General features: G+C 44.9%; 1 protein-coding gene across 3 annotated transcripts in view; it reads left to right on the plus strand.

Moving 5' to 3' along the window:
- The window catches only part of upf2 (UPF2 regulator of nonsense mediated mRNA decay), a 126,601-nt gene that overhangs the window by 78,012 nt on the left and 29,566 nt on the right, over positions 1-19,023 (plus strand). For all 3 annotated transcript variants that reach the window (XR_011596252.1, XM_070897107.1, XM_070897108.1), the window contains 2 exons: positions 3,785-3,883; positions 7,622-7,720. Coding sequence is in view for 2 of the 3 variants with exons in the window: in XM_070897107.1 (XP_070753208.1) it covers positions 3,785-3,883; positions 7,622-7,720 (198 nt within the window). In the remaining variant the exon portion in view is untranslated. The remainder of the gene's footprint in view (positions 1-3,784; positions 3,884-7,621; positions 7,721-19,023) is intronic.

Here is a 19,023-nt window from a genome sequence, read left to right on the forward strand (position 1 = left end):
CTGAAACTAAGTTAATGTTCTCTGAATTTTGCTCTCTTGGGCTGACATTCCACTGCAGTGAGGTATTAGAGATATGAGCCCCGTCTACATGTTGTTTAAGTCGATGTCGAGCTCCCCCAGCACAATTTGACCACCAGTATTCCTTAACCAAACACATCAACAACAGATTAACTGGCCATTCATCTTGTTACTGTTCTTGAGATTTTGCAATGTGCAAAATAGCTCCTGCTATTTGTCTATCAAACAAGTAAGTGCCCTTAATTAATTTGTAAGTGAAGCACTTGAGATGTTTGAGAGGGTATTAAGGTGATACAACTCTGAATTCAAACTTGCTTAATTCAAATGAACAGCAGTAAAATTCCCCTTTGCTGTTTATTTACATTGCTTCGTTCAAGTCATTGGATAATTCAAAGTTTTAGTGAAGAAGCAACTAAATTATGAGGAGTACCCTGTGTGGCCAAGCCAGAATCTTGTGCCTATCTTGTCCTGTTGCAGTGTTGCATGTTTCATTGGTTGCACGTTCGAGGAATAATGGAAACTTAAACAACGCTGTGATTGGTTCAATTTGTATGGACATCCACTACTGGATGTTGGTCAAGCAATATTATAAATCATAGAAGAATATTAAATCAGATGTTCAATATTTTAAAAATCAAGAAATTTAAAAAAAATAGTTTTTCTGACTGAATATTTTGACTATTCACATGAAAGTGATGAATCCTCCTCTGGTACACTCAGTCTCACTCAGCATTGCCTTATGTGTTGAAAGAAAGATTGATTTGCAGCTCTCATTTGATATTCCTGTTTGGAACTGTACATATAATCGTTGTTAGGTTGCGTACTTTAAAGCTGATCATTATAAAAAGAAACTGGTCAAATCAGTATCAACTATTTGCCACAAAGGCCGGTGCCTGAATTCTGCTGTTCGTTGTTTTTACTAGCGTGACCGTTGTTTCCTCACTGCTAATGACGTGCAAATGGTCTGAAGATACTTCAATCTCTTCCTGAGGTTTAGAACAGTTGGGCACTGTATATCTAATGGCTTTACATCCTTTTTTTACTTTTTATTTGTGTCACTTATCGGAATGAAAACCAAACACTTTAAATTAACACTCAACCCCAGCTCAGCAATGAGCTAACTTGCTGAGCAGCAGTGCTCACAGATTGGTCCTTTAAAAATCTGCCAGATGATGACACAACGAGATCAGTTTTGAGCCTCGATTGGTTTGCTGAAGCAGTGGCCTTTTGACGCTAATTTCAAGTTATCTGTGACCAATTTTGGTTGCTGCACAGCCCACTGCCAGAATTGGATAGGGTGGCCCTGGGGGCTCGGGAACAAATCGTAAGTAAAATTGAAGACAATTACAATAAAGACTGTACACATGCTGATGTTTACCCTGTGTGGAAAGAAAATGTTTTGTTTAAAGTCAATTATGGACAGCATTGCAGCCTATGCAATGCTGGCATCAGCATTGTGCTTCTGAGCTTGTCCTGTCTTCAGGGCTTGTTAAAGGACTTGTTATTGTTGCTTAGAATGCCTAATTTGGTAGTTAATTCTGTTGATTAACATCTTTTTAAAACAGATAGTTGGATTATATCTGTTTTTGAACTGGATCAAGGGCTGACGGTAAATAGAAACATAGAAAATAGGTGCAGGAGTAGGCCCTTCGAGCCTGCACCACCATTCAATATGATCATGGCTGATCATGCACTTCAGTACCCCATTCCTGCCTTCTCTGCATACCCCTTGATCCCGTTAGCCGTAAGGGCCACATCTAACTCCCTTTTGAATATATCCAACGAACTGACCTCAGCAACTTTCTGTGGTAGAGAATTCCACAGGTTCACAACTCTCTGAGTGAAGAAGTTGCTCCTCATCTCAGTAATGGCTTACCTCTTATCCTTACACTGTGGCCCCTGGCTCTGCGCTTTCCCAACATCAGGAACATTCTTCCTGCATCTAACCTGTCCAATCCTGTCAGAATTTTATATGTTTATATGAGATCCCCTCTCATTCTTCTAAATTCTATTGAATATAAGGCTAGTCAATCCAGTCTCTCCTCATATGTCAGTCCTGCCATCCCTGGAATCAGTCTGGTGAACCTTCGCTGCACTCCCTCAATAGCAAGAATGTTGTCAGATTAGGTGACCAAAACTGTACACAATATTCAAAGGTATAGGTGATCAGGTGATCAGATCGGTATTCAGGTAGAGGTGATCAAATACTATGGAAAGTGATGATTTTTGAGCTGCAACCATGGAAATATCCTGCTAAAGAAAGGCAACTGATTTATAATGTGTCATGCAAGATGGAAAGTTAGATGAGTATGCTTTGGCAGGGTGGAATGCTGTAAAAGAAACCTTGCAATAAATACACTTACCTCTGGATAATAACTGCATAGAGTCCAGCATGGAGTGGCTTGTGCATGGTCTACCCAAGGAATAAATAGGCTGAATTTACCATATTTTCTTATCTTGTATATCATTATCATCATAGGCAGTCGCTCGGAGTCGAGGATGACTTGCTTCCACACTAGCAATGAGTTCTCAGGTGACTTGACGAGTCCAATGCGGGACCTACAGTCTCTGTCACAGGTGGGGCAAACGGTGGTTGAAGGAACAGGTGGGTGGGGTGCTTGGGTTGCCACACGCTCCTTCAGCTTGCTCCTGGCGAAGAGATGTGAGGTGTTCAGTGCCTTCGCAGATGCTTTTCCTCCACTTTGGGCGGTCTTGGGCCAGGGACTCCCAGGTGTTGGTGGGGATGTTACATTTTTTTCAAGGAGGCTTTGAGGGTGTCCTTGAAGCGTTTCCTCTGCCCACCTGGGGCTCGCTTGCCGTGTCGAAGCTCCGAGTAGAGCGCTTGTTTTAGGAGTCTAATGTCGGGCATGCGGGCAATGTGGCCCATCCAGCGGAGCAGATCGAACGTGGTCAGCGCTTCGATGCTGGGGATATTGGCCTGAGCGAGGACACTGTGACGTTGGTGCGCCTATCCTGCCAATGGATTTGCAGGATCTTGTGGAGGCAGCATTGGTGGTACTTCTCCAGTGTTTTGAGGTGCCTGCTGTACATAGTCCATGTTTCTGAGCCATATAGGAGGGTGGGTATCACCACTGCTCTGTCGACCATGAGCTTGGTGCCGGGTTTGAGGTCCTGGTCTTCAAACACTCTCTTCCTCAGGCGACCAAAGGCTGCACTGGCGCACTGAAAGTGGTGTTGGACCATGTCGTCGATGTCTGCCCTTGTTGACAGGCTCCCGAGGTATGGAAAATGGTCCACGTTGTCCAAGGCCTCGTCGTGGATTTTGATAACCAGTGGGGGTAGTGCTGTGTGGCAGGGGTAGAGGACCTTTGTCTTATGAATATTTAGTGTAAGGCCCATGCTTTCGTAAGCCTCGGTGAAAGTGTTGTCGATGGCTTGGAGTTCGGCCTCCGAGTGTGCACAGAAACGGGCATCGTCTGTGTACTGTAGTTCGATGACTGAGGATGGGAAGACCTTGGATCTGGCCTGGAGGCGGCGGAGGTTGAACAGATTCCTGTTGTATATAATTATTTATTTGCGCACATGCGTATAATTTCATTCAGATTGTATTCAACGGAAGAGAACTTTGTACTTATGTTCTGATTTTTTTTCCTGCACACTGATGTATGAAATACAAATAATGTTAGATTAAACTAGCCTAATTTTATCAGTTTTTTTACCCTTTCCATAATCTAATTATGGCTGCTCATTAAGATTACTCTTCACTTTGAGATTTCTTTTTGAAGAAAAACGTTTTCTATTGTAGGATGCTTCTGAGAATGAAGAGGAAGATGAAGAGGAGGAGGAAAACACAGATTACCTCACTGACTCCAATAAAGAAAATGAAACTGATGAGGATAATAATGTAAGTGTAACCAGTGAACCCAGGTAGAACCATTTGAAATATTTGCCCCTTCTTTACCGGGATACCTTAATTTTGAGCGCACTCACTGATGTATTTTTATTAAAACAAATTTAAAGTTTTCTGGCCAATTGGAGAGATAAAGGGAATGCGGTACATGTAGTGTGTAAGGATTTGCGGAAGGCATTTGATAAAGTGTTGAACAGGAGTTCTGCTTTATAAAAATAAAACAAATTCAAGCATATGGTAATGTGGCATCACAGCTCGAAAGGTGGTTGACAGACAGGAAGCAAAAAGTTGGGGTTGCTGGGTGTTGCTTGAATTGGGGAAGGGTTAGAAATGCTGTCTCCCAGGGATTGGTATTGGGTCCAGTTTTGTACTCTGTGTAGCTTGATTTAGACTTTGGGTGCAAAATGCTGAAATGTTCTAGGGAGTGGAGAATACAGGACTATGCAGGTAGAGTTTGATGAGGAGGCTCGAGTGAAGCATAAACGGCAACGTGGAGTGGTTGGGCTGAATGGATTGTTTCTGTGCCCTATATCCAATGTAACTATATAGGTTCACCCTCCCTTATCCGGAACCCTCGGGACCTGGCCTGTTCTGGATAAGGGATTTTTCCGGACGAGGGGTGGTCGCGTTAAATTGGATGGTACAGGTACTGAGCCAGGGGATATTGGGGCTGGGAGTGAGGCAGAGAGATCATGGTGAGGGGGGCGGTGGATCGCGGGGTCAGGCCAGCGATTGCGGGAGTCAGCAGCGAGGAAGGACTTCAATTTGTTCATATCAGAATTCTGGCTGGGAATGGTTCTGGATAAGGGAGTTCTGGATAAGGGAGGTTCAACCTGTACAATAGCAAGGAGTACTGCACTCTGTATACTTTCGGTTATCCAAACCTCTGCTGCCCGTATCCTAAATTGCACCAAGGCTTGTTCACCCATTACCCCTATGCTCACTGACCTACATTGGCTCCTGGTTAAGCAACGCCTCGATTTTAAAATTCTCATCCTTGTTTTCAAATCCCTCCATGGCTTCGTCCCCTCCCTATCTCTGTTAATCTCCTCTAGCCCTACAATCCTCCAAGATCTCTGTGCTTTTCGAATTCTGGCCTCTTGCACATCCTCAATTTTAATCGATCCACCCCTAGCAACTGTGTGTTCAGCTGTCTCGGCCTTAAGTTCTGGAATTCCCTAATTCCCTCCATAAACCTCTCTCCTTCCTTTAAGAATCTCCTGAAACGTACCTCTTTGACTCAGCTTTTGGTCATCTGTCCTAATATCATCTTGTATGGCTTGGTGTCAATTTTTGTTTTATTGCGCTCCTGTGAAGCGCCTTGGGACGTTTTATTATGTTAAAGGTGCCAAATAAATACAAGTTAGAAACATAGAAACATAGAAAATAGGTGCAGGAGTAGGCCATTCGGCCCTTCTAGCCTGCACCGCCATTCAATGAGTTCATGGCTGAACATTCAACTTCAGTACCCCATTCCTGCTTTCTCGCCATACCCCTTGATCCCCCGAGTAGTAAGGATCTCATCTAACTCCTTTTTGAATATATTTAGTGAATTGGCCTCAACAACTTTCTGTGGTAGAGAATTCCACAGGTTCACCACTCTCTGGGTGAAGAAGTTCCTCCGCATCTCGGTCCTAAATGGCTTACCCCTTATCCTTAGACTGTGACCTCCTGGTTCTGGACTTCCCCAACATTGGGAACATTCTTCCTGCATCTAACCTGTCTAACCCCGTCAGAATTTTAAATGTTTCTATGAGGTCCCCTCTCATTCTTCTGAACTCCAGTGAATACAAGCCAAGTTGATCCAGTCTTTCTTGATAGGTCAGTCCCGCCATCCCGGGAATCAGTCTGGTGAACTTTCGCTGCACTCCCTCAATCGCAAGAATGTCCTTCCTCAGGTTAGGAGACCAAAACTGTACACAATACTCCAGGTGTGGCCTCACCAAGGCCCTGTACAACTGTAGCAACACCTCCCTGCCCCTGTACTAAAATCCCCTTGCTATGAAGGCCAACATGCCATTTGCTTTCTTAACCGCCTGCTGCACCTGCATGCCAACCTTCAATGACTGATGTACCATGACACCCAGGTCTCGTTGCACCTCCCCTTTTCCTAATCTGTCACCATTCAGATAATAGTCTGTCTCTCTGTTTTTACCACCAAAGTGGATAACCTCACATTTATCCACATTATACTTCATCTGCCATGCATTTGCCCACTCACCTAACCTATCCAAGTCGCTCTGCAGCCTCACAGCATCCTCCTCGCAGCTCACACTGCCACCCAACTTAGTGTCATCCGCAAATTTGGAGATACTACATTTAATCCCCTCATCTAAATCATTAATGTACAGTGTAAACAGCTGGGGCCCCAGCACAGAACCTTGCGGTACCCCACTAGTCACTGCCTGCCATTCTGAAAAGTACCCATTTACTCCTACTCTTTGCTTCCTGTCTGACAACCAGTTCTCAATCCATGTCAGCATACTACCCCCAATCCCATGTGCTCTAACTTTGCACATCAATCTCTTGTGTGGGACCTTGTCGAACGCCTTCTGAAAGTCCAAATATACCACATCAACTGGTTCTCCCTTGTCCACTCTACTGGAAACATCCTCAAAAAATTCCAGAAGATTTGTCAAGCATAATTTCCCTTTCACAAATCCATGCTGACTTGGACCTATCATGTCACCGCTTTCCAAATGCACTGCTATGACATCCTTAATAATTGATTCCATCATTTTACCCACTACCGATGTCAGGCTGACCGGTCTATAATTCCCTGTTTTCTCTCTCCCTCCTTTTTTAAAAAGTGGGGTTACATTGGCTACCCTCCACTCGATAGGAACTGATCCAGAGTCAATGGAATGTTGGAAAATGACTGTCAATGCATCCACTATTTCCAAGGCCACCTCCTTAAGTACTCTGGGATGCAGTCCATCAGGCCCTGGGGATTTATCGGCCTTCAATCCCATCAATTTCCCCAACACAATTTCCCGGCTAATAAGGATTTCCCTCAGTTCCTCCTCCTTACTAGACCCTCTGACCCCTTTTATACCTGGAAGGTTGTTTGTGTCCTCCTTTGTGAATACCGAACCAAAGTACTTGTTCAATTGGTCCGCCATTTCTTTGTTCCCCGTTATGACTTCCCCTGATTCTGACTGCAGGGGACCTACGTTTGTTTTTACTAACCTTTTTCTCTTTACATATCTATAGAAAGTTTTGCAATCCGTCTTAATGTTCCCTGCAAGCTTCTTCTCATACATGTTGTTGTAGAGGAAGGTGTGAAATGGGCCTATAAAGGTGCATCAGACCTAATCGTAATCTGTGAGTACCGGGGGAGAAAAGGTTCTGAAGGTCCAGATTGGGACCAATGTGTATTTGTGTACCTTGTATCACAAATGTGAAGTAGGAGGAACATCCGACACGTTTACATGTACATAAATGTAGGCTTGTTGAGGATGGTCTCATTTAGTTGGGATAAGTTGCAGTTGAAGTTGAGCCCTTTCAACAGTCCAGTTTTGAGGAGGACTTTTAAACAGTGCAGTTTTGCTGAACAGTTGGAAAGAATATATTTGCAGCAAATCCAACAGTAGGTTGCTACCATGTTTTTACATATTTGTTTTCCCAAATGGCATAGGATTTTTTAAATGCATTTGTTATTGGGTGACCAAGTTAATTAAAATGCTCAAATCAGTACTCTGTTTGTTTATATTTGATTTGTCTGTTATGCAGGAAGTGATGATCAAGGGAGGAGGTCTAAAGCATCTTCCCTGTGCAGAAGATGAAGAGTTCATTCAAGCTTTGGATAAAATGATGCTCGAGAATCTGCAGGTACTTCATGCATATACATTACAATCTGTCCTGTAAAAATTCAGATCATACCAACTTGATGTGAGCCTCTGAAATCTTACATTGACCATTTTAACTAACTTTTTTTTAAGCTCCTGTTTTAAGATAATAACAGAAAATGCTGGAAATTCATGAGTCATAGCAACATAGAAAATAGGTGCAGGAGTAGGCCTTTCGGCCCTTTGAGCCTGCACCACCATTCAATATGATCATGGCTGTTATCATTAGAATAAAGTTAATATTTTCTGCTGAAGGGTCCCACTTAAAACTGGTTTCTCTCAGATTCTGATTGTGCATTTCCAAAAAAAATTTTTTTTCAGATTTACAACAGTTGCACAGAAAGTTATTGAGGCCAGTTCGTTACATATATTCAAAAGGGAGTTAGATGTGGCCCTTACGGCTAAAGGGATCAAGGGGTATGGAGAGAAAGCAGGAATGGGGTACTGAAGTTGCATGATCAGCCATGATCATATTGAATGGTGGTGCAGGCATGAAGGGCCGAATGGCCTACTCCTGCTCCTACTTTCTATGTTTCTCTGTCTTTGAGCCATATGCAGCTCACAACCCTTAGCCAGCAGATTACTTGCTCACTCAAGGTCAGCTCCTGCAATGTAGCTATGTTGGGGGTTGGAAGTATTTTTATGCATATTCCTTGAACTCAATGCTCTTGGTGGAGCTCCGTAATGCACAATTATATGGCCCAAAAAGTATGGGTAGTTATGCCTAATTGGATTATAATCATTATAGGCAGTCCCTTGGAATCGAGGAAGACTTGCTTCCACTCTTAAAATGAGTCCTTAGGTGGCTGCACAGTCCAATATGAGAACCACAGTCCCTGTCACAGGTGGGACAGATAGTCGTTGAGGACAAGGGTGGGTGAGACTGGTTTGTCGCATGCTCTTTCCGCTCCCTGCGTTTGATTTCTCCATGCTCTCGGCGACGAGACTTGAGGTGCTCAGCACCCTCTCGGATGCACTTCCTCCATTTAGGGTGGTCTTTGGCCAGGGACTTCCAGGTGTCAATGGGGATGTTGCACTTTATCAAGGAGGCTTTGAGGGTGTCCTTGTAACGTTTCCTCTGTCCATCTCTGGCTCGTTTGCCGTGAAGGAGTTCTGTGTAGAGCGCCTGCTTTGGGAATCTCATGTCTGGCATGCAAACAATGTGGCCCGCCCAGCGGAGCTGATCAAGTGTGGTCAGTGCTTCAATGCTGGGGATGTTGGCTACCAATCGATAGAGCTACACCACCTGCACAGAACTTGCAAGTAGGCTGCGAGGTTTTGGTTGGTTAAATTCCAGTTGTAAGCACATATTTATGGTCCCTAACAAAGCCTTTGCTCTCGCCTGCCTGTGTCTAAGCTTTCTGGAGTTATGCACGATAGGTGTGTGTGTGGGTTGTTCCTACAGGGATATGTACTCCATATTAGGCAAACAGAAACTACTTTTGTGTTGATTTTTCTATTGTTTGGTTTGAAGAATCTTGAGTATGGAGTCGATTTCTGTGTGCCAGATGGTCAACTGATCAAGCAAAAACATTCCATTGGATTATTGGACTGAGAGCAGGCTGACATGAGAAGAGAAATTCAATGTATTTATGGAAACCAGCTGAGAAAAAGTGAACATTTTAGTAAGACCGTAAGAATTAGGAGCAGGAGTAGGTAATACGGCCCCACGAGCCTGCTCCGCCATTCAGTAAGATCATGGCTGATCTTCAACCTCAACTCCACCTTCCTGCACGATCCCCATAATCCCTTGATTCACCTAGAGTCTAAAAATCTGTCTATTTCAGCCTTGGATATACTCTGATTCCACATCCACAACCCTCTGGGGTGGAGAATTCCAAAGATTCACAACCCTTTGAGTGAAGAAATTCCTCCTCATAATCTTAAATGGCCGACCCATTATCCTGAGACTGTGACCCCCGAGTTCTAAACTCTCCAGCCAGGGGGAAACAACCTTTCTCTGCATCTACTCTGTCAATCCCCCTCAGAATCTTGTATGTTTCAATAAGATCACCTCTCATTCTTCTAAACCCCAGAGAGTATCGGCCCATTCTACTCAATCTCTCCTCATAGGATAGCCCTTCATCCCAGGAATCAATCTAGTGAACCTTTGTTGCACCGCCTCTAAGACAAGTATATCCTTTCTCCAATAAGGAGATCAAAACTGTGCACAGTACTCCAGGCATGATCTCACCAAAGCCCTGTACCATAATCGTAAGACAAGTAGAAAAAAAGACTTGCAATAATATAGCGCCTTTCACAACCACCGGATGTCTCAAAGCGCTTTACAGCCAATTAAGTACTTTTTGAAGTGTACTCTAATGTTGAAATGTAGGAAACGCGGCAGCCAATTTGCGCACAGCAAGCTCCCAGAAACAGCACTATGATAATAACCAGATAAACTTTTAGTGATGTTGATTGAGGGATAAATATTGGCCAGGACACTGGGGATAACTCCTGCTCCTCTTCGAAATAGTGCCATGGGATCGTTTACGTCCACCTGAGAGAGCAGAGGGGACCTCGATTTAACATCTCATCCGAAAGATGGCACCTCCGACAGTGCAGCACTCCCTCAGCCCTGCACTGGAGTGTCAGCCTGGCGTGGGACTTGAAGCCACAACCTTCTGGCTCAGGTGAGGGTACTGCCCACTGAGCCACGGCTGGAACTCAAGTAGATACAAGCCTTGTAACTTTGATCCTCATCCTGTACAAATTTCATGGAATTTTAAACTGAAGTTTCAATGCCCTCATTTCAATGTCAAAGATGAAGTGATCCAGGCGATGCAATGGATGAATGAATCGGCCTTTGCTTCGATTAGTGAAGGTTAATTACAGTGTATGGATTAGCCAGCATTTTAATGTGATATCAAATCATCAGCAAAGTGATGGAAGATGTTGTTGACAGTGCTATCAAGCAGCACTTACTCACCAATAACCCGCTCACCAGTGCTCAATTTAGGTTCTGCCGGGACCACTCGGCTCCAGACCTCATTACAGCATTGGTCCAAACTTGGACAAAAGAGCTGAATTCCAGAGGTGAGGTGAGAGTGACTGCCCTTGATATCAAGGAAACATTTGATTGAGTGTGGCATCAAGGAGCCCTAGTAAAACTGGTCAATGGGAATCGGAGGAAAAATCTCTCCAATGGCTGGAGCCATACCTAGCACAAAGGAAGATGATAGTGGTTGTTGGAAGTCAATCATCTCAGCCCAGGACATCGCTACAGGAGTTCCTCGGGGCAGATTCCTGGGTCAGACCATCTTCATTTGCTTCATCAATGACCTTTCTTCCATTATGTCAGAAATGGGGATGTTCGCTGATGATTACAGTGTTCAGTTCCATTCGCAACTCTTCAGATAATGAAGCAGTCCATGCCTGCATGCAGCAAGACCTAGAAGACATTCAGGCTTGGGCTGATAAGTAGCTAGTAACATTCGCACCACACAAGTGTCAGGCAATGACTATCCAACAAGAGGGAGTCTAACCACCGTCCCTTGACATTCAACGGCATTACTATTGTGTTCCTAACACAGATGAGACTGCACACAGGGAGGTTAAAGTAACAGTGACCTCAGTCTTTATCAAGACACTCCAGAGTGAGTAACAGGCCTTAGGGGCTGGCTTATGTACAGTGCTCCCAAGGGATGCTGGGATCCCTTGGGACTTCAGGGGATGCGCTCCCTGGAGGCGGAACATGGGAGTGCATGCTTTACAGATACACAACAATTACCATCACCGAATCCCCCATCATCAACATCCTGGCGGTCACCATTGACCAGAAACCTAACTGGACCAGCCACATAAATACTGTGGCCACAAGACCAGGTCAGAGGCTGGGTATTCTGCGGCGAGTGTCTCACCACCTGACTCCTCAAAGCCTTTCCACCATCTACAAGGCACAAGTCAGGAGTGTGATGGATCACTCTCCACTTGCCTGGATGAGTGCAGTTCCAGCAACACTCAAGAAGCTCCACACCATCCAGGATACAGCAGCCCGCTTGTTTGGCACCCCATCCACCACCTTCAACATTCACTCCCTCCACCACCGGCGCACCGTGGCTGCAGTGTGTACCATTTACAAGATGCACTGCAGCAACTCGCCAAGGCTTCTTCAACGGCACCTCCCAAACCCACGAACTCTACCGTCTAGAAGGACAAAGGCAGCAGGCGCATGGGAACACCACCACCTCCAAGTTCCCTTCCAAGTTATACATCACCCTGACTTGGAAATATATCGCCATTCCTTGATCGTCTCTGGGTCAGAATCCTGGAACTCCCTCTCTTAACAGCACTGTGGGAGCACCTTCGCCATCTACAAGGAGGTTTAGAAGGCAGCTCACCACCACCTTCTCAAGGGCAATTAGGGATGGGAAATAACTGCTGGCCTTGCCAGCGACGCCCACATCCCAGGAACGAATTTGTTTAAAAACTTGGCACTGAGTTCCCCTATTATTGTCTGATATTTTGGGTTTATAGTTGGGAGTTTTCCAAAGGATGTTTATCAGAGAGCCTCAGTTCTCTTACTTTTAAACACATGCTATGCCGTCTTAGTGGAATGTAATTACATATGCACCTCACCCTGATCTGTCACAATTTCCAAAAGAATTGTTGGCAGAGAAAGATTCTTTTGTGCTGTCGCTTTCTACTGCCCAGTAGCATAGCTCGGCCACAGTAGCCAGCTGATACTCAAATATCAGACTGTTGTACATAAATGGCAGCTACTTGGGTGACATAATTGAGAGTGCCTTCTGTATTCCAGCAAGAAATCGACTCCTTCAGGGAAGAAGAATGGGGAAAAAATGCTTAAAGAAAAGTTTTACATACATTTTTAGGAGGTCTCTGAAATTCCTTTGATCCCCACAACCTTGACTTGATAAAAGTCCAAATTCTGCTCATGGCTCAGTGTATGGAATTGTATGCTGCTGAGTCGTGCTGACCTGGGATCTCCACTGTTGAATCTGTCGTCCATGTTGAATTAGGGCAGAAGTGGAGACACTGTCATTGGTCCCAGGCTAGTGAGGAAGTGAGAGAAACCATCGGCTGGGCTCAATTGTTGTCTAGTAAAGCGTAATGGAAGTATATGTGGTCTTGTGAGACGGCAGGATTGTGTTTGGCCGTGGTGGCACCGGATCGAAGAGTAAAACAATCGCCGTTGCAAGAATTTTAAGACATTTTCATTTCGGAAAAGAAAATCTCTCTACCATCTGATCGAATAATTTTGCAGACTTATTGAAGTTTCACAAAGTTGTGGGAACGCAATGAATTTCAGAGAAGTAGCTAAAATCTTGACACCAAGACCAGTTCTGTCCCTACATATGCACTTCACCAGATGGTCACTAGATTGTCACGTGGGAACCTTGGGCAATTTTCTCCTATCTAGCACTGGGAACAGAGGCGGTGTTTATGTTACTGATCTAGTAATCCAGAAGCCTGGACTAATGAGTTTAAATTCAGGTCATTAAATATATCTGGAATTTTAAAAAAGACTATGAATTATCGGATTATCATAAAAAAACCATTTGGTTCACTAATGTCCTTTAGGGAAGGAAATCTGCCAATGTGGTTGACTCCTAACTGCAAAGACTCCAAACTAAGAGCTCGCAAAAGCCTTACCTTCAAACTCACGGACGTCAACGGTTCAAGAAGGCAGCTCACCATGTTCTCGAGGGCAATTTGTGATGGGCAATAAATGCTGGCTTTGCCAGCGCCGCCCACATCCCATGACTGAATTTTTAAAAAAGTTGTGGTACCTCCTTCCCACATGATTTAGTAGAACCCTTTTATTATTTGTTCTTGGGATATGGGTGATGTTGACCAGGTCGCATTAATTGCCCTGAGAAAGTGGTGTGGCCTTTGTCTTTGAACTGCTGCAATCCCTCGGTTGATGGTGTTGGGAAATTCTAAGATTCGACAATGAAAGGATGCCGGTTACGTCCAATTCACGGTGGTGTGTGACATGGAGGTGATGGTGATGCTGCTCTTGTCCTTCAAGGTGGTATAGCTTTATTGTGGAAAAACATCGAGGGCTAGATTTTCCACTTTTGTGCTTATCGTCCAAAATTGGGCGTTATTTCTGGCGTGGGCAGTAAAAAAGGGTTTTCAGATTGCCAGCTTCTCGCCCATTCTCAAGCACCTTGTCTCCATTTTTAAAAATGGCCGTTGCCGCGAGCAATATGCAATGGGTGGTCGCGTTAAATATTTTTGATCTTCTGCCGTAAAGTGTCGCCGTCCTTAGCAACAGCATGGCAACGCTCTATTCCCGCGATTCAGGAGGTCAAGGGTCATCATGACATGCGCAGAAGAGGAGACCGAGAGAGAGGGTGCCGAGAGGGACTGAAAGCGTGTGTGGGTGTGGTGTGTGCTTGTTTGGCTGTTGTGGGAGGCACGAGGGAGATTCACCAGCAGCAAAAAGTCGACTAAGCACCAAGAACATAGTTGGCACCGAGATTTTGTTCAACAAATAAGATATAACATGGAAGGGATGGTGGAGGCCCTTAAGCTGGTAGCCAGGAACACTGGTGGCAGAGGGCTCCCAGTGGTCCTGGAGTGCGGCACTGCACCCCAAGGTGCCGTACCCCCATAGCTAACCACACATGAGAGCCAGCAGCAACATCATGCTTCTGGCTCAGAGCACGTTCCCACCTCGAGACCGTCCTCTCCCAACATCACCTGAGGAGCTCGTTGGCCAGGCGGCTTGGAGTTAGGAGGGGAAAGGGAGGAGAAGCTGGGGGTGGTGGGGGGTTGGTTTTTACAGAAATACTGATGATTTCAGACAAATGTTCGATTTAAATGTTTTTTATTTAACAAAACCTTGTAGCACCTTGGCTCAGATAGCTGTACCATTGCACGCTGGTGATTCCTTAACATCAAAGGGTATAATGACACTTAACTTCAATCAACTTAAACTTTAACTGTCACCAAGGTGATGCCCACCATTGATGTATCACCTGCACACCCAGCAGTGTGTCAGCCTTGTAAATAACACCAACATTCTTTCAGGCAAAGCGATCATTGATGAGTTCCTGAAGTAAGGCTCTTGCAGCTATCATGCCACCATGGGCCCTTTCATGCGGTCTACAGGGGGGGCGGGGTCATGGCTTCAGCCTCAGCCTGATCGGACGCTGACGTCGGCCCACCTCCTCGTCCTCCTCTTCCTCCCTCTGGTGAGGTGGACTGTCAGACTCATCAGGCAATTCTTGTCCCCTCCTGATAGCCAAGTTGTGCAGCATGGAGCACACCACCACGAATTGAGTTACCTGCTCAGGGTGGTATTGGAGCTCGCCTCCTGAGTGGTCCAGGCATCTAAAGTGCTGTTTCAGCACTCCAATGGTTTTCTCCACAATATTGCGAGTTGCTCTATGGCTCTCGTTGTATCGCCTCTCGGTCTCAGTGTGGGTGTCACGCAGTGGGGTCATTAGCTAGGTGGCGAGGCCATATCCTTTGTCCCCAAGCATCCAGCATTGACCTTGTGGCTCATTGTTAAACAAGTCAGATACAGTGCTCTCACGCAGGATGTAAGCATCATGGATGCTGCCCGGAAATTGAGCATTCACTGCAATATAATTTGCTGGTGGTCGACAACCAGTTGGACATTCAGGGAGTGGAATCCCTTGCGGTTCCTGAAAACCTCAGCATCCTGAAAAGGTGCCCGCATCGTGCTGTGCGTACAATCTATTGCTCCCTGCACTTTGGAGAAGTTTGCAATTCTGGAGAATCCTGGAGCCCTCTCACTCTGTGCCTCCCTGGTCATAGGGAAGCTGATCAAGTCTCTCCTGTGTGTGTACAGGGCTTCAGTGACCTGTCTAATGCAGCGATGTGTGGCATACTGAGAAAGTCCGCTAATGCCACCAGCTGTGGCCTGAAAAGAACCCGAGGCGTAGAACGACAGTGCTGCAGACAGTGCAGTTCTGATGGTGCTGGCAGGCTGCAGATCTGCCCTGATCAGCTGGCATATCTCAGTAATAACCTCTTTGTGGAAGCGCAGTCTCCGAAGGCAGGTGATGTTGGGCAAGTCGAGGTAAGAATGCTTTTCCCTGTACTTGCGGGGGGTGTAACGTCTGGTCCTCCTCATCAGTCTGGCACATCTTACATTGGGCACATAATGCTGTGGAGCGTACCTTCGGCGATCTCGAGTCTGTTGCATGTAATTGGTCACCAAGAGAGGATGAGAAAGGACAGGCCCCATTGCAGTCGCTCTCTCTTTTCCACCGAGTGGTCACAAACAATGAATGTCCCGATGATGACTCCTGTTCAATTCCAGCCGGTCACAGCATGGTCAAGATGTTTGTAGAGATGTTCACATCAACTCCAGCAACCTCCAGAGTATGTTTCTATAACCAGGGGACATAGTCTTAGGATAAGGAGTCGGCCATTTAGGACTGAGATGAGGAGAAACGTCTTCACTCAGAGAGTTGTTAACCTGTGGAATTCCCTGCCGCAGAGAGTTGTTGATGCCAGTCCATTGGATATATTCAAGAGGGAGTTAGATATGGCCCTTACGGCTAAAGAGATCAAGGGGTATGGCGAGAAAGCGGGAAAGGGGTATTGAGGGAATGATCAGCCATGATCTTATTGAATGGCGGTGCAGGCTCGAAGGGCCGAATGGCCTACTCCTGCACCTATTCTATTTCTATGTTTCCACATCCGATCTCCCCCGAGGTTGACGCACAGCAGCCTTTTAAAGGATGCGATATGTGATGTAGAACATGGCGTCCATAACGTTTTGATTAGTTCCGGTTAGTTCCACTTTTTCTGGGCGTTTTTTTGGGCGAGCGATATTGTGAGCGATATGTGTGCGAGGTGGTGAAGGTGATGCTGGGCGATCTCATGGCCACTAGTTTCGGTAAATATGCTCTTTACGACAAAAAAAAGTGGGCGGGTGGTATTATTGAATCTCGACATTAAATCAGTGCGGAAATTAACGCTAGGCGATATTATGGTCGTTGATTTCGCCCATTCTGATGATTCCGCCCAAAAAAAGTGGGCGGGCGATATTTTTTCCCGGCGTTAAGCACATGGGGAAAGTAACGCTCGGCGATAAGTTTCCAAGAAATGCCCGCCAGTTTCCATTTTGTGGCTAAATGGCTGATATCTGGCCGTTATACGTCATTTCAGCGGTAAAATGGGCATTAAGCATGCAAAATAAGTGGAGGTTCTAGCCCCTAGTCACTGAGCTCTGCTGTTCGATTTACAGGAGGAAAAAACAGGTTTTGTCATCCTGCTTGAAAAACTGGTTAGTTTTGAGCATATTAGGTATGCATGATTGAAACATAGAAACATAGAAAATAGGTGCAGGAGTAGGCCATCTGGCCCTTCGAGCCTGCACCACCATTCAATAAGATCATGGCTGATCATTCCTTCAGTACCCCGTTCCTGCTTTCTCTCCATACCCCTTGATCCCTTTAGCCGCAAGGGCCATATCTTACTCCCTCTTGAATATATCCAATGAACTGGCATCAACAACTCTCTGCGGTAGGGAATTCCACAGGTTAACAACTCTCAGTGAAGAAGTTCCTCCTCATCTCAGTTATGATTAAAAGCAGTAATTGCTTTGCCTAGAACCAACCTCTTTTGTGATGGGGGCAGAAGAGAGAATATGCAGTTCTTTGCCTGTCACCCTAGTAGTTACATCACATGATCGAATGCTTGGATATAATGCAGAATCTTTTAAGTGCAAACCATCAAATAGTTTTCTTTTAAATTACAAGCACGTGAAATCTTACTTTCTTGTCCATTTTAACATTTTGTACATTAAAGGCACTTTATGAATGCAAGTTGTTGTCCGAAGTAAGACTAAATGAAAACAAGTGTTATGTGACTGGCAACATTCCTGCTAAGCTGCGCAGCTGTCTGGAGGTCCCTCGCAGCCTGGGACCTGCTTTTCTAATGGGAAATTCATGCACGAAATTTTGAACAGGCTGCACAGCCCGTTAAAGGGACCGCACACCCAAAAATAAATTAGGGGAAACATTGGTGACTGGGGTAGGATTTAAAGAATAAATTACTTCAGCTTGAAGTAAAGTATTTAAAATAAACACTTGACGCCAGGTCTGGGTTCGAAGATTCAAGCAGTCTTTATTCGCACCGGTGGGGAAGTGACCTACTTTGGGTCGAGCCAGGTCACTGTCCAACGATACGTAGTTTCAAACAACCTTTTATACACTTAAACACACGCGCTCAACCTCGTGCACGATCCTTTGGCACAATTTGATTAACCTAAAGCCCACATGCACAGTGGCTGATTGGTTACTTCCCTTCCGCGCCACATAACGTCACTCGCCTATGTTTTATGCCTAGCTCGCATAATATTAAGGTACCGCCTCCATTACCAGAAGAAGCACATAACTGATGTGGCCACAATCTATTGTCGTTAGCCTGACCTTTGCTCAGGCCAGGTCGTAGACTATTAACAGTTTACTTCTGCCCCGTTGTTCTGCTTTCCTACCCTCCTGGGCCCCTGTGGTTCCATTTCTAAGTCATGCAGCTTAACTCGGTTAGTTCTTGCAAAGTCAACATGTTATTCTTAGCATTGTCTCAACTGCCTATTAAGTGATGTAAAAGCTGACCACTGCAAACAGCCCGTTCGTTCATTTGATTCCTGAGACCTCCTCTTAACCCTATAATTATAGCAGAGCTCAAAATCCCCACTTCAAGCTAGTATTTACTTTTTAATAACATGAACAATTACTACTCCACAGTAATGAATCTTATTTTCCAATCCACTTAGTATCAACTAAGTTGCCATCTCTGCAGTATGGGGGAGTGTTATTTTCCATCAATCTATACAATAAGTCTAGGTTTAGGAATGAAACAATTAACTTGCTGAATCCATTGTGTCATTAGCATTGCTGTCCAAGTTGTAGTTTGATGAAAGAGTATATTTGGAATATTCAGTTCAGCAAGTTGTGCTATTGTTTAAATAATGGAGCCTAACCTTTCAACATAGTCCTTTCGATTAGAATTCCAGTTTTTTGTTCATTTCTGTTTTCGAGTAATTTTGTTCAAATAAGAGAATGTTAATGATGTTGGGGAGCAAGAAAATTAGACCTGAGCTTGAAGCCGTAATTATACATAATTTTGTGTGGGGTTGAATTAAAACCATTGGAGAGGTAGCCCAAACCAGCCCAGAGTAATCTACTTAGCAACTGTGTTTAAGTTATCACTAACTCCAAATCAACAGGCAGATAAAAGCAACGTTCTAAGATCCTTTTGTTGCCTAAAATCACAGCTTACTGCCAGCTTGGTTAAATAATTACATTGGAAATAAGTATTTTGTAATAGTGGCAG

Source organism: Pristiophorus japonicus, chromosome 13, assembly GCF_044704955.1.
Source record: "Pristiophorus japonicus isolate sPriJap1 chromosome 13, sPriJap1.hap1, whole genome shotgun sequence".
Taxonomy (NCBI): Eukaryota; Metazoa; Chordata; class Chondrichthyes; family Pristiophoridae; genus Pristiophorus; species Pristiophorus japonicus.